This window comes from Gouania willdenowi, chromosome 6 (genome assembly GCF_900634775.1).
Source record: "Gouania willdenowi chromosome 6, fGouWil2.1, whole genome shotgun sequence".
NCBI lineage: Eukaryota > Metazoa > Chordata > Actinopteri > Blenniiformes > Gobiesocidae > Gouania > Gouania willdenowi.
The window spans coordinates 13,289,688-13,317,339 of NC_041049.1; the positions used below are offsets into that span (position 1 = coordinate 13,289,688).

The 27,652-nt window shown below is 39.4% G+C and overlaps 1 protein-coding gene across 1 annotated transcript; it reads right to left on the minus strand.

Moving 5' to 3' along the window:
- Positions 1-27,652, minus strand: gpr37b (G protein-coupled receptor 37b). The gene is made up of 2 exons (XM_028451304.1): positions 26,233-27,652; positions 1-3,596 (listed from the first exon to the last, which is right to left on the minus strand). The coding sequence occupies exons 1-2, from the start codon at positions 27,244-27,246 to the stop codon at positions 2,778-2,780; spliced, it is 1,833 nt and encodes a 610-aa protein (XP_028307105.1). The 5' UTR covers positions 27,247-27,652; the 3' UTR covers positions 1-2,777.

The window sequence follows — 27,652 nt, forward strand, 5'->3', positions numbered from 1 at the left end:
TGCAGTCCTCGTTCAAATTGTACTTTTTTGTTTCTAAATATCAACTTTCAATCTCAATTGGGATTTTATAAAATGTAGGGGTTTAATGTACTGTATGTGTCACATCTCTGCCTTAAAACTCATAATTTCACCATCAATTATTATTAAACTAATTATGGCCACTATGCAGTTTTGGCGTATTTCAAAGGTGTAAAATTGTTTAAGCAAAAAGTAGTGTTATTGCCTATTCAACATCAAAAACCCTTTGGCATTTAATAGATAATGTACTATGTTTTGCATTTAGCTGAATGTGAAATGTTGGTCACCAGTGATTACTGCATCCTGTTTTTATTTTGTACCATGTAGTAAGGTAAAGTAAATAAAAAAGTAGAGTCCTGGTCCATGTCTAAGATGGAGGATTCCAGCAGCTTAGGCCAAACCTCTCCACTGAGGTTCTGACGTCGGTGGACACGGATAGATGTAATTGATCTTCTTGACCTGATAAAGACATGCAGCCTAATTCCTTGTGATTCCAAGTTGAACCCATAGATGTGTTGTTTACAGTGCATTACTCAGAAGAGCACCAAAGTGTACAATATATACACAGCCTGACGTGTAAAGGCGTTACATGATACAACAGTGTAGTGCAGAATTTGTGATCTCAGTCCTTGTTCATACACACTCCATCCATCGCAGTTAAGTTCCAAGGCTTAGTGTTCCATTGCTTTTCAATTCAGTCCATTTGATTGGTGATTCCAATCTCCAGTTTCTCCCTTTAATACCATTACAAGGCAGTCAATCAGGTTCAAACCTTAAATCCAATCCTCTGTCGATGTCTGAGACCAGCTCAGTTAACGGGAAATTATTGTACAGTGTTGTTGAGGTCAAATGCTTCAACGTCCCCATTTTTTCCTTTTTTATCGTCGAGAAAATCAGTCAGTACTTCAGAGACGCACTGCATTCATTTCCATAGCTCAGGCCCTGTGACTGTACTGCAGACAGTGTGAGCCCACATGTTTAATATGATGTTAAATCTGATCCAATATACAAGGTGTCTTTATGATTCATTAGCCAAATCCCTATTGATTGCTTTCCCCTTTGGCTCCATCCAACAGAATTCCCACATACATAAAAATAATTAGGGCCTGAAATTTCCTCAGATCAATGAAAAATGTTGTATTTATTCAATAATAATTTACCAATGGCACATTTTCTGTTATACTGTGAATGAATTGGGTGGAGTACATGTGTGCAGATAGACAGCCTTGCTCTCTTTGGACCAGTGTCCCCAACCACGAAGGGTGGAGGGAAGTATTTTTGATGTCAATAGTTTATTGTATAAAAAAAAATGTAGTTATTTTTTTAAGGGTGTAACGATTCATCGATTAAAACGATGTATCGATTTATATTCCTACGATCCAACTACATCGATCTGTGCTCGGCAAGTTGGCCTTCGGATGACATTAGTCGATCTGAAATCGTTTTAAAAGGTAATCAATCGTTTGTATCGATACAAGGAAATAACGCATTGAATTTAAGCACGGCAGACTTTATAGGAATGTGTTTTAAAATAGTTTTTAATATTAAAGACGTTACGGCCGCCTCTGGTAGACAATAACAAAGCGGAAAAGCCAGCGAGCAAGAAATTGATCAATAATGCACTTTTGGTCCAGTGTGTGGAAACACTTTAACAGAGACGGAGATATTCTAAAGGAGTCGCTCACTGTGTCGACAACCAGGCACGTCTGGCAGCGTTCACTGCAGCAGCACATGTAGCGTTAGCTCGTTAGCATTAGCTCTGCAGACTCTTCATGTTAAATCATGTTAAAACTATAAGTAACAGGTTTAACCACTGCTCATTTAACCAGAACAGATCTTGGTGGGACTTGATTTTTTCATATTAATATTGTAATTTTATGTGGAAAAAAGAAAAAACAGGTAAACCTAATATGTACTTTTATTTAAAAATGAAGCATTGGTTGGACTTTACTCAAATATAATGTGAATACATTTGCCATTAAATAGTATTTACTTGTTTGTTTATGTCCATAATTAATTTATAAATGATTCCCTTACAAGAAACAACAGGAATATATGAAACCTCACCTGTGCTGTACAGCAGGATTGAAGTCAATTACATTTTTCAATTACAATTACGTCTTCAATTATCCATGTTCAATTACAACTCAGTTGTGATTACGGTGACTGGCATTTTTCCCAATTACAATTAAAATTACAAATATATGGATCTAATCGTTTTAAATGAACCAATATCGTCCTTGAATCGAATCGGCAACAGCAAATCGTGATTTGAATCGAATCGTTGCTAAAACGAATCCTTACACCCTTATTGTTTTCATAACTACAGATAATATTGTGACACCTTATATCATAATGCACACAACTTTACCTTTTCCAAGCCTGTCTTTATCGTGGCTCCTAGCCATGAGTACCTCCAATGGGGAAGGTATTTATGGCATTGTGCATCAAAAGTGGCCTCAGATATTTAGGCACAAACATGGGGTTGGGTATTAGGATACCAGTAATGTTTCTTTTGTTACTACTAACTTTTCAGAAAAGCACCAAAGGCCATTAGTTTCAGGCAGTTCTCATGTGATCTTAAGAATGTTTAGAAAACCAATCAATCAGTGTTGAAGGCTTGGCCACTGGCTGTAAGTGATTATTTCCTGTCCACCTATGTACATGCACCTTTATGAAAACATTTAGATAAGGCTGAGAAATGCTAATCACAGGGAGATAGCATGTTAGCTAACTCTTCCCAGCTGATAAATGTTGATTTAGCAGTGGGAGCCAGCTGGTGTGTAGTTACTCAGCTCCCTGCGGATAGTGCTGAATGGCGACAGTTCCAGCTCCGTTGTGCACTCGTGTTCGTTATCGTCGCTGGCCGTGGCCGACGACGGGGCGTGGTTACAGCAGCAGCAGCAACAGCAGCAGTCCAGGAAGGCCCTACCCAGCGGGCGACACAACAGGAGCAGCAGCGCTGGTGTTACGGCGGCCCGACAGAACAGCAGCAGCTGGGAGAGGAGATGGAGGACGGACATGGTCTGCTCGGGAACGCCCGCTGCCATGTACGCAGACACTATGTTGCAGATGTTCTCGGGCACCACGCACGCGCCGTAGACTATCGCCAGTGCCACCACGGTGCAGTTCATCTGGCTCTCCAACCGAATCTGCTTCTTGTTGTTGCGCACGCTGGCTTGCTCTGCGCGCCGGATTTTGCGGGCGGTCACCAACGAGCACCCGATAGTGAAGAGAGTCGGGAGGCAAAAGTAGCAGCCAAAACACCACCACAGTCGAGCGCCTTCGTAGGTAAGGCCTAGAACGTAGAGCATGTCCGGGAGGGAGGTGGAGATTCTGATGATGCAGCGTTCTATAGGGGGCTCGTCCAGGATCCCTGTGTCCTCTGAGACCAGCTGTCGGATAAGAAGCTCAGGGAGGGCTAAGAGAAGGGCCCCGATCCAGATAACGGCCAGCTTGGCAGTGGTGGAAGTGCAGTTCTCTATCATCTCATAGTACATCTGGACATTGGTGGCTGCTCGAAAACGGTCGATGCATAAAGCACAAAGGGTGAAGGTGGTCACGCCCAGAGAGGCCACCTGAGGAAAGAGACACAGAGAGATGTGACATCATTCATTAAAAAAAGAAAAGCCTCTAGTCACTAAAAAACATGCTGACATTAATCTGAATTGGTCTGAAAACGCTTCACTCAACTGATTCATGAGGCCCCGAGAGCAGAGGATGAATTGAGAAGAGTGAGCAACAACACAAACATTGATAAGGATTAGGAAAAACTGCTGGCAGCCTGACTCGTCAGTATTTTTTGTGCTTATCAACAATAATTTCCACAGACATATGCGCTAATCAGTGTGCAATTCGAATACAACTGTGACACATTTTAAAAATGTAATTATTCCAGTCTGGCTTTTAAATATGTCAAAACATGGCTAAATTATCTCCGATATAGAACGTGTGAAAACATCTTAGAGGTTTTCAAGAAAATAACACTGGAGCAATTGCAAACAAGGAAGCACAACAGAAATATTACTGACCGTCAATGTCATCGATTGTGTACATTTTTAAGGGTAGAATTACAAATTGTAAGCCCAACATCAAATGTACAAAGGTGAATTCAAAGTGTCATCACAGAATTAGAGCAAAGGCAGTTTTCGCAAATATGTCAAATAATTACAGATGTTTTCTTAAACAAAGCTTGTTTTCTGCCGTTGTCTTCACATTTCTTTGTCTATAATGTCATTAGTTTCTCAGCATCCATAGGATTACCCCTCCATTCGGCAGTGTAGTGACCCTGCAAACTGATCCAGAGCAGCTTGTGTATGTGTGTGTGTGTGTGTTGTGCCCTCATGTGAACCACTGCCTTCAAACACCAGGTTAACCCAAACAGTCACCAGTCTCTCTCCTCACTCTCTCCTCTCTGTCTCGGATTGTTTACCTTTTCTTCTGCCGCCACTACCTTATCTGTTTCCATTCTCTTCCTCTTCACCTCTCATTTCTTCTTTTGACATCCCCCGTTCATTTCCTCCCTTAATATGAAATCTAATTAGATAAACACACTTCCCAGATGGCCCCCAGTGAGCTTGACTTCAGTGCGGTGGACACACACACTTCCTAGATAGATAAAGATTAACACAAGCTGAGAGATGCTCTTTGTGTGGTAGAAATAATATGCAACCATATGGAGCCATACTGAGGTAAGTGGGGGTCTGACAGAGTACCCATTGCTTTGAGCAATGGCTGAAAGCTGCTACGCCTGATTTTTTTTTTATTGGATAAAACCATAGTGCATACCTCATAGATCAATGAATCCACCATTTACTCTAGAAGAAAATGGTCGCAATTGCCACTTGACATTATCGTTTATCGCCAGGGGTGGACTGGCCATCTGGCATACCGGACATCGTCCCGATGAGCCGTCAACCCGAAGTGGGCCGGTCCGGTTCTCTACATTTTTTTTTTTTGGAACGAGTGGAGGCAGATATGGTAACACTAACATGTGGCCAAACATGGTCCAAAAGTGGCAAGAAAAGAGTGAAGAGTGACTAAAATGGGCAAAAAGCAGTCGAGTGGCCAAAAAAGGAGGAACCAGGTGGTATGTAATGGCAAAGGGTAGCTTAAATGTGGCAAACAATAGTGAAAAAGAGCAAAACTGTGGAACAAAAACAGGCAAAATGTAGGAAAAAATAGGAAACAAGTGATTTATTTGGCAAAGGTTCGCTTATTTGGATGAAAAGTGGCCAAAAAAAAATTAAAGAAAGGACAAAAAATGGATAAGTGTCAAAAAGAACTGGCAAAAATTGACAAAAAAGTATGAAAAAAGGGATATTTATTGGCTAAAGATAGCTAAAGTCTGAAAAAAGTGTCAAAAGGTGCAAAAATGGGAGAAAGGAAATAGGTAAAAAGGGGTTTAAAATGTTCCTCCTTTTAAGGTTTTCTGGGGGAATAATATTAAGGCATAAAGAGCCACATGTTGAGCATCACTGACCTTATAACGGCTTCTACGTCATGTCGCTGATAATGTAGTGGGCTGTTCCGGACAGAATACGCCAGGGCTGAATTTTTGTCCCAGTCCACCCTTGTTTATCGCACATTGCATTGTGGGATGTGGAGTCCAGTAAATTGATGCATAGAAGGGTTTTTACTTCATTCTTTCTTACCGTCATTTTTGTTTCATTGTTTCATTTGAGTTTGTTGCCGGTATTCCTCATTTTATCAGAATGAAGTAAAAACACTTCTATGCACCTATCTCCACAACTCTGCATCCCACAATGCAATGCGTGAAAATGTCCACAGAGTGTTTACAGAAGAGATGATAAACTTTTTCCTTTCTTTTTTGAGTAAATGATGATTGATCTATGAGGCATAAAATATGATTTTGTCTAATAAAAATGTGTCGAGGGTAAAAGTGTTATTACTGCCATCCTCAACCTACTTGTTATCTGGCATACAATGCTAAACCAGTCCAACAATCTAACAACTTTCCAATTAGGTTTTGTAGTAAATATATAGATGGAAAAACATATTTTTAATAAGCTTGTCCAATCGGCTAATGATGTAATAACCCTAAGTGAAGAACACTGTGTTAAAAGCTTTTCTACACCCAGTCAGTTTTAATTAAACATTTCTGTTTAATAATAAGACAGGAGCTGCAAATTCTTCCCGGGAAGAGGAAATAAACAGTTTGGCAATTTGGTGATTAGGACATTTAATGAAGCCTGAGAGCTCTTTGTAGTTTTCAGCTCGCAGTTGCGGTATTTTGTTTGTTGTTCAAGTTGCAATGCAACTGAAATTTTGCTGGAATTTTTGGCATTCACTCTACGGTATGAGCTAAATATATCCCCGACAAATTACATCTGCCACATGCTACAGAAAGGGAAAGTCAGCTTGTCAGCCCTCTAATACCACTCAAAGAAAATGCTGTCTGCTATCAACCCACTGCTCCCTGTGATATTTGACGCAGCTGCATGTCAGGCAAGAGCCACCAGATGCTTCTGACAAAATTAAATTGTAGTCGTGCGATATTATTTGGATTTTACAGACTTTTTACACGTATTCCAAGTATTTTTGTATTTAATATTTGATGTCTTAGCACATTAAACCGGATGTGTGAGCCAATTCAATTCACACACAACAAACACACAACCTGCACACACAGACAGGTGCGTATGAATTAGTAAATAATTAATGGTTTGATCAACAGAACTGGAGGGACTTTAAAGGCTGTGATGAAGGACAAAGGAACCAAGCTTTGATCATCTTGTCAGGACCAATAGCAGGGCCAAGATTTGTGTTGGAATAGAGTTTAGAAGGAGACCAATGGGTATATTTTGACAGATGGTACAAAAGTCAAAGTTGATGGTGTGCTTGTTTAAATATGTAGGGCCTAATTAATGACCTGAAACAAAAAAAAGCTATATAAAGAGGAATCTGCAATCACGTACTTGTTTTGCAAAAAAAATATTCCAGCTCAATTTTCCGATTGAATACATAGTAAGTGTTTGGAAGGGGTAAACTCACGGACATTTCAAATATTGCGCTGCAAAATGAGATCATTTGAGACCGATCCAGAGAGATTTGAGTGCACTCTTTCATCCTAGACTTCTCAAGCATAGAAAAATAAAATTCACTATAATTACCTGAATTAACGTCCCAAAATCATGTAAAATTGTGTCAGTAAAGTCAAATTGGGTAAACAAGATTAACTAGAAATACGACAGAAATGAGTGTACCCTGAAACAGAGTTTGGAAAAATTTGATCGGGAACATTGGAGGTCCTAAAAATGTGGAAAAAATGTCAGACAAAAAGCTTGTTTAAAATGCTCTAATTTGCGTTGTCAAAATTGGGCCCACGGAGTTATTGTTGACATGGGATTAATGTGTGTTTTAAGATGATATACAAATTCTAACATGGCCACTAGGGGTGTCTCAATACAACTTTTTCACTTCTGATACAATACCGATATCACAATGTTGGCCAATAGGGTCATTCCATGTCAGTTCAACAAATTTTCAGGACATCCCACGCACTTCGGTCTAAAGAAATTCTGAATTTTTTACCAATTGTTCCATGATTATTAAAAAGACATTATTTTTTGTTTGAATGGACGAATACTTTTTGAGACATGGCCAATGTAGTGAGGGGGTCAGGTGGGACCGAAATGCGTGCCTTGGGCTATTTGTGGAAATGACATGGAATGACTCAATCCGGATATTGATTCGATGCGATATCAGCGTGAATAATACATGTATCACTTTTTTCTAGTGTGGAATAGTCAACACTCAGCAGTAGGTATGAGAAAAACTGACCTAATCAGTAGAAGTGCTGGAGTAGGGTCTGGAATGAACTGCTTGTATCAGAGTGTTAGTATCAAAGATTTAAGATGCAGGCTGATATAATCCAATACTTGATTTATTGTTGAACTGATATCCAATATTAATATAAAATCTGGATACCCATAATGACAACAAGACAATAAAAGGAATCAAAATGAGGCGCAACACAAAAGAAAAATACTATTACATTTTCAGGGCATCTCATAATAGTTACTTATTAAATTTGTATAACCTTATAACAACTGCCATGTCCACCCAAGAGGTGTGCAAGAAATTTGGAGAACTACAGCTATGTCATCAGCCAGGGTATTGAATGATTTTGTAACAATAAGTGTCAATTGGGGACATTTTGCCAATAGTGGGTTGGGCTTCACCTTGATTGAGATCGAAGTGCCTGAGTCTTTTGGTCATTACGTGATTGTATGGCGTCGTTTTATTGATCACACATTCAGGAGGCTGATGACCTGGCAAGAGCCAGATTGATGTGTAGCCCTCCCTCTAATTTGAGTTCTCTACTGGGTCTGTGTCTGGCAAATCCTTTCGGAACCAGGACATGAACAGAATGCTTGAAGCTGATTGGGTGAAGAGCATGTCCACCATGATTTGTTTTAGCCAATCACACGGTAACAAATGATGATATCATCATTTGCATGCGCCACAGAGACGCTGCTACAACAACAACAAGGCTCCACTGGTAATGCTGCGGTCATTATGTCGTTGAGTGACTATTGCCGTTTTTGCAGCACAAGTATGCAAGTTAAGGGCACGTTAACCATCCTCCTGCGTCGGCGGTAGCCCAGCTCATTCCTCTCTCTGCAACTGCACATGCTCCAGTTTTGCTTTGGCCTTTCTGCCTTCGTCACACCCGGATATCCCGCCCTAAACCACAACACTGCCTCATGATTGGTTCTAACCGTTTGGTTCGGATTCGAAGGGAACAGTAGAAGATGGATTCTGGTGTTTGTGAACACCAGGGGAATCCATCTTGCAGGCAAGGTTAGCAGGCTGAGGCAAGGGTGGAAATTTCTCTGAAAGAGCAAAAATAACGAGACTACTTTAATGAGTTCCAGTCAGAAGCAACGAGTGTCACAAAGCCCAGAGAACAAGGAATATCATCCATTTTAGTTCTGCTCATACACAGATATTTCTTCCAAACATTTCAAGCAAATTTTTATAAACAAACTAGAACTTGTTCGTTCACATGTCTGGAACCAGGTGACAAAGACCTTTTCCCTCGGTGCTATTTTATTAAAGTGTAATTCACTGGCTGATTAAAGATCCTGGGAGATGGTGGCAGAAAGGTTGGGGTTATTAATCGGGTCTCAACAAGAACTGGTGGAGCAAGTGCGGCCCCAACAACGGTTACATCCACTGTCACTGGTAATGGGCGTTATCGGGTGATGAATGGGCTCATGTTGAAACAGAACAATGCACAACACAACCACACACATTCATGGCTAATAGCAATGAGCCAGGGAGATAGAAAGCTATTCCAGCTGGGTTGCATTTTTTTTTTCCAGGATGAGTGTGTGACCCAGTGTAGGGTCCAGCCTCAATAACTCTAAGCAGAGAGAGCCAGTGTGACAGCAGCTATCCATCAGCTGGGCCACACATCTCAGAGACAGAGGCGATGAGCTTTAGGACAGATTGGTTGTGTGTGTGCTGTAGTGCAAATGAGAGCTAGAGTATATTACGTAGGTTAATGGCCAAAAGGTAAAAACATATTCATCTGTGTTAGATTCCTCTCTGGTTATGTTTGAGTGTGAACCTCTAAGAACCCCAGAACAGTCCGTGATGTCTGGTTGGATGAAGCATTGATAACTACGTTCCAAATGTGCAAGATTTTTTAAAGTTTATACATTAGACGTTTACTGTATGCAAGAGAACCGTGGTAAGATTTATTACCAAAAATGGCGGGTGAAAGTAACTAGTAACTTTTACTTTGAGTACTATTGAATTGAGCTACTTTTTACTTGTACTTGAGTATTTTATGTATGACTTACATGTACTTGTACTTTAGTACAATTTCAGTCAATTAACAGCACTTTTACTTAAGTAGAATAAACAGTAACAGTACTCTTTACACGTTAGTTACATTATGAACTTTTAAAATGTAATACTATTTTTAAAGTTCAGAATGTAACCAGTAGATACTGAAAAAAATACTGTTCTTTTAGTATCCATGTGTGGTGGAATAATTGATACCAATTTCTAGATTTCGTTCTCTCAAAAAAATCTCTAAACCTCACTTATTGTGTTATTGAAATAAATCCTTACTGTAAACACTGGAATACATTTTTAAAAATTAAAACAATATAATATAGTATACTGTAGGGATGTAACAATTCACTCAACTCCCGATACGATTCGATTCACGATACGATTCTCTCACGATTTATTTTACAAAATGGGACTGTAGACAAATGATGACTGAAAAAAAATCCTTTATTTTTTTGGGGGAAAAAACTATACTGTTTTCCTTTTATTTTTCATTATCAAAAGAATCCCTTGATAAACTATTCAAAACAATGCAATTTAACTAAAAATAATCTTGAATGAAATAAATAAAGGAATAATGCAAATCAAGAAGAAGCCTATTAATTTAAATTCTGGTTCTATAGTAAACAATGCAAAACTGCATAATAGTTCTTTTTAAAAGTGCAACTGAAAATTTATTTTGTGCCTTAACAATTGGACATAAAAAAAAAAAAAAAAACAATATTTTCACTGTATTTAGGTCAGATATTTGTTAAGACCAGCAGAGGGCGCTGGTAACCCAGTGGTCAGTTGGCATGCAGATATCTTGCAGTGAAGAAGAGATGCTATGCTAGCAGACAGAGCTAATAACTAAATAAACTTGACTTTTACAGATATTCAAGTAATATTACAGATATTTTTTGGTGCTAAAGGGGTAAGGAATCATTTATCAACATGTTTAAAAGTAGAAGGCTACCAGAAAGAAAGTATTAGCAGATTCCGCCCGCCGCCAACACTTCTGGATAGAAAACTGGTTAAGAAAAGTACTGCGATTCAATTTTCACAGTATCGATGTGAATCGTGATACCTATGAATCGATTTTTAAGTGCTGTTATGCTGTGTATCACCACTCATAGAATATCTGTTGTCCAATCAAATTACTTGGTCATAACTAACTGTTGTATACTTGTGGATAACTGTAAAAGGTAGAAATGTATCCTTACTCCTTTAGTTTGGAAAGTTTAACAGAAAGTACACCTGTTGTTAGCATATTAGCTAATCGAGTTAGCTTACTCAGGTCTGGTTCAGCCTGTTTCAAACCCCTTACATTCGATTTGATGTAAAAAAAAAAAAAAAATAGCAAAAAAGGATTGTCTGACTAGGTTGGTAAGTAGCATATTTTGTGTCTATTCCCGTACTATTGTATTTGACTACATTGGTTAATCAATGGACTTTCAAAGGACTCAAAAATTTACCATGGAAAGTAAACAATAAGCTACACTTTGACATAAAAAGCTTTTAAAAATGCATTTTATAGGAATTTTTAAAGTAGTAATTGCTAGCTAGTGCTACATCCATGCACACAGACATTTCAAGACTACCAAAGCTTAACTACCGGGCTCATTTTTTTGTGTTTTAAATAATCACCTATCTAACATTTCTCTTTTCATTCTGTTCTGACTAAAGCCTATTCTTCAGCTCAATAGATTTTTTTTCCCTTTAATTATATCCTGACCCGTAGCAGACAACCCTATGGATATTTAAACATTTATTTCCTTAAAAATCTACATTCCCTGCAGATAGTCTCCTTCCATGTCATTAATATCTGCCTGAAAGGAGACAGAAGAGAGCAATACTCTTTTTAATGTTGACTCCAACTGCACGGCCATTCTATCTAGTTCTACAGGTGGAATGTTTGTATGATCATGTCCCAACATATTAAACACTAATCACGCATGGGCAGAGATCAGATGACTGAATGGAATGAATAGGCACTGCTAATTACATAACCTGAATAATTTACATACAGTCTAATAGACAGCCTGACAAGTTGAACACGCAAAATGCTCCATAAACACAAAATATAAGAAAAAAGACCATCAAAATACACAAGATAACATAAAAATTTATGAAATTACAACAATAACAGACAAAAAGACTACAAGACAATAACAAAAGATATGCACAATATGCACAACTGTAACATCACATTGCACTCTCACCTTAAAATAGTCTATTGCTCCCCACCCCTTCCATTGTCCTACCCTGACTCCCCCTTCCCTGTTCCCTTTCCCTTCCCCCTCACCAAGGTTTAACAATGTCCTCTTTTATGTTCTCCCTTTATTAAATATTTTCCTTAGGGAAGGCTGGTGATGGTCACAATTATGCAATTAAATAAAAAATAATGTATTTAATTGCAATAATAAGATGTTGGTACATAGTGGTGACCTTTGCCAGGATGTGCAGAGAAGGTGACAAAAAAGAAAAAAAACCCAGACAAAATGATGACTCATTACACACAAATGCACAAAATGACAACAAAAAAAAAAACAATGTGATCTAAAAACCACAATAAAACAGAGAAATTGAGTGAAAAATATACAAAATGATAAGAAAAGTACAGTAATCTAATCACTCAAAAACACACAAAACAACAAGAAAAATACGCATTTAGAGAACACTAACAAAAATATACAAATGACAGGAACACATACTGTACATAATGACAACAGTCATTATTGATTAACAGTCAGACATTCATGTCTTAATGCTGACATGAATGTTGATAATGGCCCGTTGCTGGTCTACAATATACACATTGATGGAGAACTGGTTATTTTAGAGTAATTATAATGGAACAGTTGTGTGTCAGTGTGTTCCCAAAAGCTTCCATACTGTGGGTTTAATAGTGAGCATGTTTCTGTACCCAAAGGCTGCTTTCTAATCACAGATAGCTGATGCAAGAGGAGGAATGAAGGGAGTGAGGGAAGGGGAACAGCCGTGAGCAGTGATCAGTAGAGAGAGGGCCATCCCACCCATCTGGAGGAGCAGTGTGAGTGCGAGTAAGACTGTGCGATGTGCTTACAGGCCTGATAGTTACCTAGATATTATGATGGGATGGATGCATTTATCCGTGTATTATGAGAGAATTGACCTGATTCCACTGATGGAGAAAGATTAGCATCTACACAGCAGCTCATTGGGATGGGAAGGATGAAGACGAGAAAAAGTGAAATAAAAACATTGTATTGATTAAAGATTCAGATTCAGCCTCTTTAAATAGTGTGTAGAGCCTACTCGGGTTCCTGAGGGTTTCTGTTCTCTTGTTTTTTTGCAGCTGTCTCACTTATTCCTCTAAATTAATGTCTCCTTCTCTTCCTCCTGCTCTGCTACAATAGTCTGTTTCTATCTATTGCACCCATCTGCCTGCTGAGGCCCACTGTACCATAGCAGAGACAACCCACACTACTTTCCCTCTACAGGGTATTGTAGTTCACTCTCAGAGGAACCACTGTATAACTGACGAACTAAAGGAACACACTGGCTGAATATATTCTATTCAAAAACACTAACCGTAACACTCTGTTAAATTCAGTCATTTGATCTCATTTTCAATAAACTAACTTGTATACATTTGTAATTAATTCATTAGTGAGGTGGTATAGCATCCTCATTACTGTTTTCTGTTTACTTTATATTAACACTCACTGCCATTGACGTAAATATGCGTCATTTCAAATCCAAACGCTCGCTGCCATTAACATAAAAATACGTTAATTGTGTTTTTCAACGGGGGTTGCTAGGAGACAGTGTGACAGAGTTCTCTCAAGAATATCAGGCTTGTACTATGATGTAATGACCAACTAGTGCCATGTAGGGGGCAGCAGCGCACCTTTGGATGAGAGATCACCCGTGATCAGCAGAGGTTAGAGGGAGAGCAAAGGAGTTTAGGAGGCAGAAAATGGCGCTACGAGAGTTGATGGCAGCTCACACTCGACCAGAGCATGTGTGGAACTAAGTGGACTATTGAGAGTGTCGCGATCGTGAGAGAAAACGATCAACAAACCAGGGCAAGCGGTGAGACTCAGCATGTCCGGGAGAAGGAGGAAGTTGCGTGTGTGGAGACTGACGGGGGGAGAGACTTGGAGGAAGGCCAAAATGCAGTAAGAAATCAGTTCAACTCTGACTCTGGGTTACACTGATCCCAAAGGGTTATACTGACTCTATGGACGGGACCAACAGGGTGGCCCAGGGTGGCATGTGCCAATACTAAAATCTGATTGGCCAGTCAGAAAAGACACATCAAATTGTAGCTTGTAAATCATTTTTTTGTTGAAAAAGTGATAAATCTACAATCTTAACTAATATATACATTTTTTGCAGGATAAACTATTTTCATGCTTTTAAAATAAGTAGTCATGAGATTTCAACCATTACACAGGGTAGGAACTTTCATCCTTTGAGTGGTGCAACTCACATGGAATTTTCAAATCAGGTTAGGCCACTTTCCTATTTTTTCCCTTTCCTTATAGCTGTTGTCATGGTAAAAGTTTTACATATTTGAACTTTAAACATGTATACGGCATTGTGTTTGTTTTTTTGGCAAACATTTATTTGTTATGCAAGTTGTTGCAATTGGCAGCCGGCATTTGATCCACACACATACAATATATGATCAACTATTTTATTGCATGAACTGCATATCACATGCATTTTTTTCTTTAGATGTTTAACAGGTTTTGTTGCTTGAACATATAAGGTGTAGGAGGATGAGTTATTAATAATGGGTTATGTAAATGAGAATATTAATTATGATTATTAATATTACTTTTTACCAGGGTGCCACTCCTTTTAACAGGAGAAATATGTCTAAGTTTTTAGACTAAACCCATTAATTTGAAACCAGGGAAAAGTGAATTCTAACAGCAAATCTACACCATTATCACAGCTTTAATGAATCAGAGGAATCAAAGATTACATTTAACCTTTTATTCACAATTCAACAATTAACACGGTCAAACGTCAATAAAAATGGGATAATTAAATCATGATAAAAAGTGAGGATTATATATAATGAAGTGAAATCACTATTCTAGGAGAATGCTAATCGAGACAAACTATTGTAATATCAAAGAATAGAATCATAAAACGAGCTTATAAAACAAAGAGGGAAGACAGACGGGGGGGGGACGGACAAACATATATATGGTGAATTGTGAGTGGAGTGTAAGTATGAGGATGTATTGAAAGAGGATGTATTGTAGTTTTAAGTGAGTCACTTCTGCTGGTCCATTGTTCACTGGTCCATACCTTGAGTTGCGGTCTGGGTTGGACCTGGAGACGTTCTGGGTTTGCAGGAACAACGTCCGTGTGGCAGTATAGCTGCGCTGGCGTGCCGCCGTTGAGTTCTGTTTCGTTAAACAGCAGGGTTTCTATTGGCCGATCCACAACCCCTTCCGGGATGATCGCAGCCGGTTTCAGACTAAGAGAAACCACTGTTTGGTCCACGATTCAGATGTTGGAAGGTCGGCTTTCAGGCACGCTGTTTTGCGTGAAAGGTTCTTAAAAAGTCTAACTGATGCAATTACAAATAAAAGAAAATCGAAATGAAAGACTGGAAACATGAGGGAACACGTGTGAGCATGAACGCCTGCGTCCAAAACTAAAGTTTTTGGGCAGTGCGTCTTTTTTAAAAAATAATTTAAAGATGCCTTTTGGAGGAGGTGTCTTGGTTGATCATTGTGAGATCATATCGGTGATTGGTCAATGTCTCTGCTTTCAGCTTGTGGGTGTGTCTCAAGTGTGGGCGTGAAGTGGAATGACATAGACAACAGAGGGAGTTCCTAAACATAGAAGAATGCCTAATAATTAATTCCATATATTTCAAAACATCTTTTCAACATCATATCTTAATATATCATCTATTATGGAACAGTTTGATACCAAACATGGCTGAAAAATAGCATAGTTAGTACTTCATAAACCTGAATGTCTAAATTCATGTTAGGCTTTTTATTTACCATATGGTTAACTGTAAATATCTTAAACTAAGCTTTGTAATGTTTTTCTCATATTTCAAGCACCTTTTAAATGATGAAACATTATGAAAATAACATTCTGTTGGTTATTGAATTATCTGAAGAGTGGCATAGGACAGACAATATTTGCAATTTAGATTTCTGCAGGAACCATTCCAATAATCCTTTCTTTTGTGACTTTTCAAACAAGCACATGTTCTTTGTTCTCATTTGAGCGGGAAAGCTGGTGTTATTCCAACCTCCTGTAGGACCTCTGGTTTGGGTTCTGGAGGTGACAAAATCCGCAGGGGGTCGGAGCCCAGAGTTTGAAAACTTATCATGTAAACATTGACTGATTGTTTCCTTTTGATCATAATGTAACAGAGAGGTGATAACAGGAGCAAAACTGTTCTTGGATTCTCCTGTTCGGACAGGAAATGGGAGAAGGTCCCCCTGTGGTGCACGTTTGCATTTCACAGTGGGAGACAGACCTTCTGACTTCGTTCAATGGTGAGACTGGTATCTCAGTCAGAGTTCAACTTGGAGGATTTGATTCCCTACAAAGGCAACATAAAAGGGAAATGCCCATGTTGCGAATAATTATATAATTTAGGTATTAACTGGGATTTTAAGTGGTTGTCTTATTATTTGAAATTTACTGTGCCACCTTAATCTGAGTCCGTGCCCCTGCAGTGCCCCCCTCAACAAAATTTCCGAGACCCGCCCCTGACTGACTCCAAAGGGTTATACTAACTCCAGTGAAGGAAACATTGCTGCGACACCAAAGATATACATCATCACTTGAATTTTCTTCAGGAAATGCTATCCCTCTAGTTTAATATAATATTTAAATATATAATGACATATAAGGCTGATGATGGCACGTGGCTATGAGAGTCCAACTGTTCTTGAACCTGTTAGCGCTGCGCTAATGATCGCACACCTTTAGGGAGTTATTAGAATCAAGTCCCTTGATGATGATTGCTGGTAATTACTGCAGAGTGTGAACACCGTCATGTGTAACTACTGAGAAGCCATTAGTCTGCATGTTGCACATGTGCACAGGTTTGAAGTAAGTGCCCGACTGCATCTGACAATCCTCCTGAGCACATAATGGTATGATCGAGTTACATTGATCACATTTATAGTTCTCACATGATACTCAAGATTTATTCACTTAAAAAACTCTTACACAAACCGAGATTTAATCCAACCAGTGTCATATTTGTAATCTATGTATCCAAGTTATTCTAATGGAGAAAACACATTTTTAAGTTCCAAATGAAGTAACAGATTTTATTGGTAAATTTGAAGCTGGGAGCTGATACCAGGGTTATGTTTTCAATTACCCATGTTCAAATATAATCCAATTATGATTACATTTACCAGCATTTTTCCCAATGAAGTAGGGCTGGGATAAACAATTATTCTTTAAACAATTAATCTAGTGAATATTTTTTCGATGCATCGATTAATCTAACGATTCAGTTTTCCAGTTCAATTCGATTCGACTCGATTGAATTATCTCCCCCATTCATTGACTAAAAGTAATTTATATATGTTGATTTACATATCTAAAATAAAAAAAAAAAAACATGAATTCCTTAACATTGCAATATATGTTTATTGCTCTTCAACTCAAAATTCCAAAACAAAGTTCAAGGAATAATATAAAAGTATATATAAATATAAAAATAATGCATTCAGAGACAGAGGTAGCATTCATTAAAAAATAAAAAGGCAGTGGGAGCCGGCAGCCTGTCATGGTGTCCTTCCTGAACCAACAGAATTTAAGGTTTATAATGAAAACACACAGGCCTAGCTTACTGACAAAAGTGCATCTTTTAATTTTTCATTCACTTTGTTTTGATCGGACGACGCATCGGCGCAACGTCGACGCGTTGTCCCGGCCCTACAACTAAGATTAAATTATCCTCAGAAAGTCAATTACAATAACGTTTTGAATTGCTAAAGTTCAATTACAATTAATCACAATTACTGAGCCTGAAATAAATAATCTAATAAGCTAACCTTCCTCTTGTGTTAGCTTTCTGTTAGCATCTCTTACTCCCAATTTCCACTGGATAGGGCTCCGCTGCGTTACGTCACCGCCGCGTCACCGGAGCTGATAGTTTCCACTTTATTCTATGTGTTAATTTCCACCGGGTCTGCTGTGGTGTGTCTGCTCCTTCCCAGATGCGGTAGTCCGGTGCCCTACGACAGATATATGAAGGGCTTCCATTTCTGGCGGACACCGGAGCACGATGCATCAATCAGCGCAGAGCAAATGAAGCTAAACAGGAAATTAAGCACATACTCCGCAATAAAATATCGGGTTACTTTTCAAAATAAAACGCTTCAGATTATATTTCAAGTAACTAATCCACCAAAACGTCATAATGTGTAGAAACAAATTCACATTCACTATATTGTTTCCTCTCATACTGTAACTGTACTGGAAACTGCAGCAACTTTGATTTAGTTCACGTTTTACTGCTTTTACAGTTTTATCTCTTCTCTGTTGGCTGTTGTTAAAAAATGTGGCTATGACAAATCCAGAGTCCAACCTTCTTGTTCTCCTTCGTTAGGAACACTGACCTGTTTATTGTTGCGTTTAGAACACATACATTTAACTGCATTCTTGCGGGATTATATAAATATCGTGAGAACTGCTCTGTCTCGTGATGTCACACTCAAAATGCAACCGATGTGAATTACCGGACGGCGGTGAAATACCGGATCGTGCCGTGGCGCAGCGGAGACGTATCCAGTGGAAACGCCAAGTTATGATAACGGGTCCTAAATCAGCTGTAAAATACACTAAAAACAAATATCTATATCTAATTTCTTTCCTATCGATCGGTTACCTTGTTAGGCTTTCTAATCAATGGAAATATAGGTTTTAATATTTTTTTAAATGGTCAAATGTGGGAAAGCTCGATATGAAACATATTGTTAACTACATATGTGTAGAACCGTACATAGAACTGTAACATGTTTTCTCAGTTTTGTGTTAAATTTTAATTGACAGTTGTTATAGAATTGTCATGGCAATTACAATTACAAAGTCAATGATCTTACCTCAGTTACAATTTAATTACAATTATGGCCGCAACAGTTTTTAAAAAATTACAATTACAATTATAATTACGCCATAATTGTATTTAATTATCAATTACATGATTACAATTATAATTGACCCCAACTCTGGCTTATTCCAATAGAGAGCTCTGTCAATATGAAAAACAGACAGTTTACATGCTCCAAATCATTTATTTCTCATGTGGAAGAAAGAAAAAAAAAAACCAAGCGAAAGATACAAAGAATGTAGAGAACATGTAAAAGCTGTTCGGTAAAAAGCCAAAACATGGATTGGAATGTCTGATTTTCCTGTTAAAGGTGTATTTTCTAACCCTCCCACACCTGCTTAATTATCTTTGTTGAACAGTAAATTGCCAAAGTGCTATCTAATTCTCATTTCTACTTTACTTCTCAGATCTTTCGTTGTTTCTTTCTCAGCTGATGACTTTCAGACATCTCATTATCCACAGCTAATGAGACTAAAAGTCTTCCAGTCTTGCAGTATTGCTGCAGCAGAACCTTAAAAGCTCACTTATTTTTTTTCATTCTGGCTTATAATATGCTTCCCTCACAAGTTATTTGTCATTTCGACCTACTTTCAAGCCTCCTCCCTAACAACAGCCAGGTACATAATCCCAATTATGACCTATTAGTTGTGCTTGATTTGGCTGCTCTGTGCCACTGCTGTATGGGTTCCTCTGCTGTAGCACATGATCTAATTCAGACTGGATTTAGCCCAAATGTCTCTTATTTTTTTCGCAGGATTGTTTGTTCACAACAATCCACAGTGATTGCTTACTTTGTTTTTGGGAAATTCCACACTTCACTAACCACGGATAAAAAGAGATTTACCCAAGGCGGCGCCACAAGATGCGCTCTCTCAGCCAACAACACATAGATTTTACACTGGGTCTTGAAATACTGCACACACACACTAGGCATGAGCAATATATTGAGAGTGAAGATATATTACAATTTCTTTTTTGTCAATATAGAAAATGTAAAATATTGCCTATATCAATTATTTTTTTTATTTTATAGCCTATTTTGTATTAAAATACTCATTTTCTGAGTTCTAACCCAGACCTTCCCCTAAACAAGCCACACTACAGAACTAGGGCTGCACGATTTTGACGAAAAACCTAATTGCAATTTTTCCAACAGATATTGCGCTTTATATTCGATTTACAATTAAAAAAAAATATTTTATACATTTAAATGCATATGCATTTTTTTTTTTCTTTTTTAAATTCTATTTTCCACATAATTTTTTTTTTTTTTTGATTCCGTTTTTTAGAAATATTAATTATTTTTTTCAGAAAATATTACTTCCTGACTCCAGTGAGGAAACAAAATACTAATAAATTAAAAAAAAAAGTAAGATACAATTAAAAGGAAGATATAAGTTGTACTGACATGGATTATTCTGAATGCTCCTTTTTAATTATTCATGTCATATAAAGATGTATGAGAGCAGCTTTAATGTCACTGAATTTCAGGTGAGACGGTGTTTAGGTGGTGTTTGAAGCGGCCACCACATTTCTGCATAAAAAAACGTCCTTTCCGTCACGGTGACGGCGTTTAAACCCAATTCTATCCATTTCAGCGTTCAACAGTAAATTCCGTTTTCATTGTTTCATTGTCCCTGATTCCTTCAACATGGATTTTATAGGGCCCTAGTGTAGTTGTTAGCACACTCAGAGACTCGATGTAGCAAAAAAAAGAAAAAAAAAGAGAGACTCGCTGTAGCGCATACAAGCGCTACAGCGCTACAAGTGTCCTGTAACCTTCTCTGATTGGCCAGCAGCCCAGGAAGGCGGTTCTCTGCAATTCTGATTGGTGAACATATATATCACTCAAATGATGGTGACAGAAAGAAAAAACCTCTAGCGTCTGAGGTTACGTTATCGCAGTAGTGAAAATCTTAATACCGATGCGATTAAGGTTAATCGTTCAGCCTTATACAGAACTCACTCACAAAGTGGCATTTTTGCATCGGCAAATTTAACCAAGAATTGTCTTTTAAGTAAGACTGAGTTAAAAATACTGAGATTCATATCGTGTAGCGCTATTTTGAGAAAAAAATATTGATATGAGTTTTGGTCCCTATCGCCCAGCCCTAACACACATACTTACTCTTGAAAGTGAGATTTCATGTCCATGAGAGTGTGACAGAGCGTGTGCTTCTTTGCCTCAAACGTTCATGTCCCCTGTGTCTTAATTTAGGCTAAGTGAAGAGTGAAGTCACTCCTCAGGGGTGAGGGGTGCACGAAAGTCTGTGTGTTTCAGTGAGCATTCCAGAGGGAGACGGCGAGCCCCGGGCTGCATTACTCACGCCCTGTTTTGACACATGCATGCGCACACACACACACACACACACACACACACACACACACACACACACACACACACACTCACACACACACAGAGGCGCAGAATATGAAGCCATGATGAAAAGAGACAGGACCCCGTGCACGTGTCCCTGCAGACACGGTACATGCTAACGTCATGTAATAATAAGCACTGAGGCAGTTTGTTACCTTTACTCGCCAACACATACTCCTAATAAATCACACTTAGAGTGTGTTTATCAGGTTATTAAAGAAGATCTCCAGGTCCATCAGTTTGCTAATATTCAAACACACAGGGAGGTCTTTGTCTCTATCACACCCTAATAATTAGCCATATGCACTCACAATGTGTTGGCAACACACTGTGCAGATGAGCAACAGTAAATGTGAGCAACATACTTTTACAATGTCTACCGGCATTTATTTAGTTTTATATTTCCCTTCTGACAATCTTGTAATGCAGCTCTAAATGTAATTTATTCTTTACAAAGGTTTGATGCAGAGATGGGCAACTTCTATCATATCGGGGCCACAAAAATGTGATTTTCTGAACCGAGAGCCCCCAACGTTGTAATTTTGCTCCCCAACGGAGCAATGGCACCCCCTACGTTCAGTTTTCAGCATCGTAGGGGGCGCTTTCTGTAGTTTTTTTTCCTTTTTTAATCGGTACCGTCGTAAAAATTCTTACACATTTGGACACAAAAGGGACTACCAGGTGTGCACGGGTAGTTTAAAGTCTCTTATTTATTCTGAATAACCAAGAAACACATACATCAGCCGCACCGTCTATTGGATGCTCCAGTCTTTACCTGAGGACCCCTGCAGCCCTTTAGCTGCCCCTGATGCTGCCTGTGTGCACAGTACAATATAAACAGTGCTTCAACCAGACGTAGCGCACATGACGCTGCTCGTCATGTTTATTTATTAACTCGCAACGAATAATTCTACATGCGTACGCACAGATGTGAACAGTTGAAACGTGTTCGGGCTTAAAGAGACATCGGCTTCATTCTGGTTGGACGGATTCGGGCCGTGTTCTCTCGGGCCGGGTCTAATTATTTTTTGCCCGATTACTGTGTGCGTGTGTGTGTGCACGTATCCTCCGCGTGTATGTGTGTGCGTGATCCGCGCGTGTCCTCCGTGTATGTGTGTGTGTGTTCCAATGTTACTGCAGGTCCAAACATAGTACCTCATTTAAACTTGAAAAGCACGTCTTGGAATCAGTCTTTTGAATAAATTATTATTTCTTGTCTCTACAGTGTGTGTGTGAGTATTAGAGGAGGACCTACACCACGCACGAGTAACTCTCTAACAGCATTCATCATCACCTGCACCAAGTCAACAAAATAACTTTTAGCTTTAAAATAAGGCTGGAACAAAGATAAAAATAACAACAACAACAAAAAAAACAACTTTTGCTTTACTTCACTAAATTTGGCCCTCAAAGTTAAAAATTTCAAACTTGTGCGCCATGCAATCCCCCTATGCTGTGAAAAACTCCTGGTGCGAACCCTGATATAATTGTATATTTTATGCTTTAAAAGTAAAAACAGTCTGTTCAAATCTCATTAGATTTCATAGTAAGATGCTGTTTGCTATAAATGTCAAGTCTATTTATGTCTTGTAACACTTCATAATTTTAACCACCCGTTTAAAGGTGCAGTCTGCAATGTTGAAAAGCTAGCAAGATTGGAGATAAGAAGACATCCTCTAAGCTCCACCTCCTCCTCCAGTTTACTCCCATCAGGGCACCATCCAAAGCCACGCCCCTTCAAGCTTGAACCCGTAAAGGACTCGGTACGGGGATACCAGAGCATACTGAACATTAAGAGGAGGCATGTGATTGGTTCTTTCCATTCTGGCAGGGACTGGTCAAAGTTATTACAGAATTGCAGCTGCTACAGGTCTGATTTTTTTTCATTTATTTTTTTAAAATACATGATGTATTGACTACTCTCAGGATCGAAGGGCCAATTCATCCAATATCGCAAAAAGTGTTTCTGAACTAAGTTGAGGACCCCACCAGCACCGTTAATGGAAAAAAATGGTAAAAAAGACACGATAGTATAATGTAGGTGAGGATACAATCTGTGTCAAATAGTATTTCAGTTTCAGAAAGTAAATTCTATATTTTTCATCCAAACAATATCAAAATACATGCTTCACATCTTTACTGCTTTCACATGGAATGAGTAACTTCTGTATCAAACACTGGATTAAATAAACTAGATGGCCAAATTATACATTATTGTTTTTTTGTTTCTACTATCCTCATAAATTCACAGTAATCTGTTCTATAGCAGCATCACAGGGACAGTAAGTTATTCTATAGTTACCTCCTTCTCTGCAGTGTGTCTTTAGGGTGGAGTCAAAGGTTAATGCACATTCATTCATTCATTCATTCATTCATTCACTGCCACCCATTGTCTCTGTTTTTTCCTCAGTCTGCTAAAACACATCACATATCTACTGCTACAATAAAACTACCGCCCATCAGGTTGGAATCTGTCAAGTTGAATTTTTGATTCTAATAAAATGCTGGTGAGCAGACAAAGGAAATGTTTTATCTTTATGTAAACAGCCTGTCATGGTTCAGTCTCCTACTTATAAATATCTGCAGGTTAAACAGGAAGGGAGGGTTGTGTGTCTGTGTGTGTTACTACTTCATCTGCTGTGTGTGAGATAGTGAGATACTGAGATAGTGACAGTTATTGTCAAACATTCTGGTGTGTGTGAGTGTGTGCATTTTACAGGTCTGAAGTGGAGAGTGAGACTAGGGGCCCTTGTTTAAGTATTTTCATGTATTTTCTTACTGTAAGTGTGAAACCTGCTGTCATTTACCCAAAGCGGCAAATAATGATGTTTCTTGTCACTTTTGAAGTGTGATTTAGACAAGGTGTTTGATGCATAAAAGAAGCCAAATGAGCATCTGTACCCTCTGTGGATGAAAGTGCTAGAGCACGGGTGTCAAACTCAAGGCTCGAGGGCCAAATCCGGTCCTTTAGAGAATCAAATTCGGCCCGCGAGATAAAGTAAAACTAGCTGTGTTTCCATTACTTTTGGAAATGCGCAAAATCTAAATAGCGCAATAAAGACTGCTATAATGGAAACACTCAAAAATCGCTAAAAGGTTTTTGCTTCCACGAAAAGGAATTTCAGACATTTCGATATTGAAATGTGTTGCAAAAGTGCAATGGAAACACTTTTTCTACAAATACACGTCACAGAGCGTGACGTACATGGTCACATGACCACTTCTCTCATGGCGCGGCACGTGTAGACAGAAGAGGAGACAGAGACATTTCTTAGCATTTACCAAAAATGATTACTGCCACATTAGACGTGAAACAATGAAAGAATGCTTAGTGTTATAAGGAGATTTGGAGCATCCATCTTCCCACAGCAGAGTCTTGCGGGATGAGATTTCACTTTCACAGGAATTAAGAGGCTCCTGCCAAAAACAGCCATCAATTGAAACACGTTCAAAGCGTAATTATACTTTGTCAACATTTAGAAATATTGCTTTTATTTTGTGAAAATCTGTGATGGAAACCCAGCCAATGACAGAGAAATCATGAATTATCTATACTTCTATACTATAATGCAAGAAATGTCTACGTAAGTGCGTGTGTGCTTTCGTGTGTGTGTGTGTTTGTGGAGCGAATATCACCCCGGCGAGGTGAATGTTCAACCTGAAACTTTGTCAATGGCTTCCAAAGACCACAAGTGTCTGCATCCCTTATTTTGGAGTAATTTGGTCATTTCAAAACGTTTATTTTAATTTTATTTTGCCCGGACAGCACATTCATGTTCACCCAGAAGTGAAACCTATATAGCTTTTGACCTCAGAGTGAGGGGGCACAACTCCTCACAGTGGCGAGCGAGAGTCACATGTGCGGCCAGAGCCAATCGCTGCGCACACAGCCAAGCAGACACGGACTGCAAACACGAGTGAGAGAGAGGAAGATAGTTTAGACCGGAGATGGGGGAGGGGCGTCTGAGCAGCCACAATCACACTGATATACTAGCAAAGCTCTCAAGTCTCACTTATTGGGCCTGATGACTCAAAATACACAAAACTAAATATTTATACAAAAAGTACACAAAACAACAACAGAAAGGCACAAAACTACACCAAAAAAGACACAAAAATACACAAAATGACTCCAGAATCACACCACAATGGCAACAAAAAATATATAATTATAAAAAACAATGCACAAAAACACAACTGAAAGATACAAAATGACACACAATGACACCAAAAAACATACATTACAGAAAAATACACCAAATGAAAAAAATATAAAAATGAGTAAAAAAAAAACAACAAACACATTTATCATGTGCATGTACCATAGAATTAAACCAGGAAAATCGCACACCCTATTTTACTTTGCACCCGCAAATATAGCCCTTTATAACACTACAGAGTACAGAGTATGTACACCTCTTTGTACATCCAACCTTCAAACACATACTCATTTGGCCATAATTGACAACTCCACTTAAGCCCCCACTATGTGAATACATTCTTCCAACGGGCACTGTACTAGTTGTGTAAATGACCAAATAATCTCATATTCACCAATTTAAAAAAACTCATGTTTTGTTTTTTTCCCCTTTCTTTATATCACATGAATGCAGTCATTATTAACTGGAAATTGTGGAAAGAACTGGCAATATTTCCATATATCTTACAATTTCTCAAAAACAATTTTACAAAATTCCTCTAAATTGCCAAAAACTTGGTAACAAAACCAATAATTTTGAAGTGAATTGAACTGATATTAAAAAACTAGGGCACAATGATGTTAAAATTGTGTCCCCCCCCCTGATCCGTAATTGGCCCCTGAACTAAAAGGAGTTTGACACCCCTGTGCTAGAGGGGAGATTCAAGTCAACATGACTAGTTAAAGAAACGACTGAACCCAAAGTGAGAAAGAGAAGATGAGTACCTCCACATATGGCACCACTCTGCAGGTGAATTCTCCCAGTAGCCAGGACTTGGTCAGCTCATGGAAAACCACCATCGGCAGACAGAAAAGGATGAGCACAAAATCCCAGACTGCCAAATTGGCCAAGAGAGAGTTGGAGATGCTCTTCATGTAGTAGTTCTGACACACGATGCACAGGATAGCGATATTGCCAGCGATCCCCACTAAGAAGATGACCCCAGAGACCCCTGTGATGGCATAGGCACCAAAAGTCTCGCTTGTCACTGGGTAGAAAGGGTTCTTAATCTCGTCTCCAAAATCCTGCGAGCTGGGAGGGGTGATCGGCGTGGCGTCCCATGGGTTCTCCTCTCTGAAAGTGAAGAACTCAGACCTCCTGGTGAAGAGGTCAAAGGGCATGTCGGTGGAGGTGAGGGCCACTGGTTTGGGGATGGGTTCCCATGGGGATGTGTGGGGTTGCATCAAAACTAGGGGGCTTTTGTTGGGCCTGTTTCTACCCCTCCTTGGGGCTTTCTTGTGCTCTTTTGTGCCCCCTCCTCCTTCTCCCCGTCCCATTGAGTGAGGCTTAGCCGCATTGTAGCGTCCACCTGCCGGCGTCCCTGTACTACTGGACCCGCCACTCAACTTTATCCACTTATTACGGTGCTCCCCACGTTGGGGGGCGTCCAGGTCCTCCACAGTCCTATTGAAGTCTCTCCTGTTGTGTCCAAATCGTCCCGCCATCACTCTTTTCCAAACATGAGTGGAGTTCCCCCTGATAGGGGCCACCCCAGCCCCAGCGTCAGCCGAGGACCAGGACGCACCTGTGGCGTACCCCGGTGAGAGCGCGCGTTGCCGGGCTTTGTTTTGATGGATCTCCCGCAGCAGAGAACCGCGGAAAGTGCGCCCGGAGTGCGCGCTGCTGCTGCTGTCGCTGTTGCCATTATTAATATTAATATTAGTATTTCTCAGACACAGTAATACCTGTGCGTGGGCCAGCAGAACAAACAACGTCCTCAGTGGCAGAATCATCTGCATGGTCCAGGGTTTTTACAGAGCGCACTTTGAAAATCCTCACGGGTGCATCTTCAGTCACCAACACCCATAATGGAGAGAGAAAAAAGGGGTAAAAACACAGCAGTGAGCTCTGCAAAGTTGTAAATAATCTCCCAGCAAATGTTTAAAGTGTGAGCATCAGCGCAGGACGGAGAATTGTTGCATGATGTCCGACGAGCTGAAACTGCAGAAACACTGCAGTCCGAGGAAAGCCCGCTGGGCTGCGGTGGTGTGAGTGGGAGACAAGGGGTGGAGACAGGTCGTCCCTCTCCCTCTAGATTTCATCCCGATTCCTCCTCCTCCTCCTCTTCCTCAGCCTCCGATGTGTCGGATACGATGAAGAAAACGCTCTCCCCCAGCGGCTAACCCGGATCTGTCAGCAGTCATC

Bases quoted from the DNA above. Each gene is read 5' to 3' on its own strand.
- gpr37b (XM_028451304.1), bottom strand. From the start codon at position 27,246: ATGCAGATGATTCTGCCACTGAGGACGTTGTTTGTTCTGCTGGCCCAC. The intron at 3,597-26,232 runs GTACTCATCTTC...CTCTTTCCTCAG, and splicing joins GAGTGGTGCCATATGTGGAG to GTGGCCTCTCTGGGCGTGAC.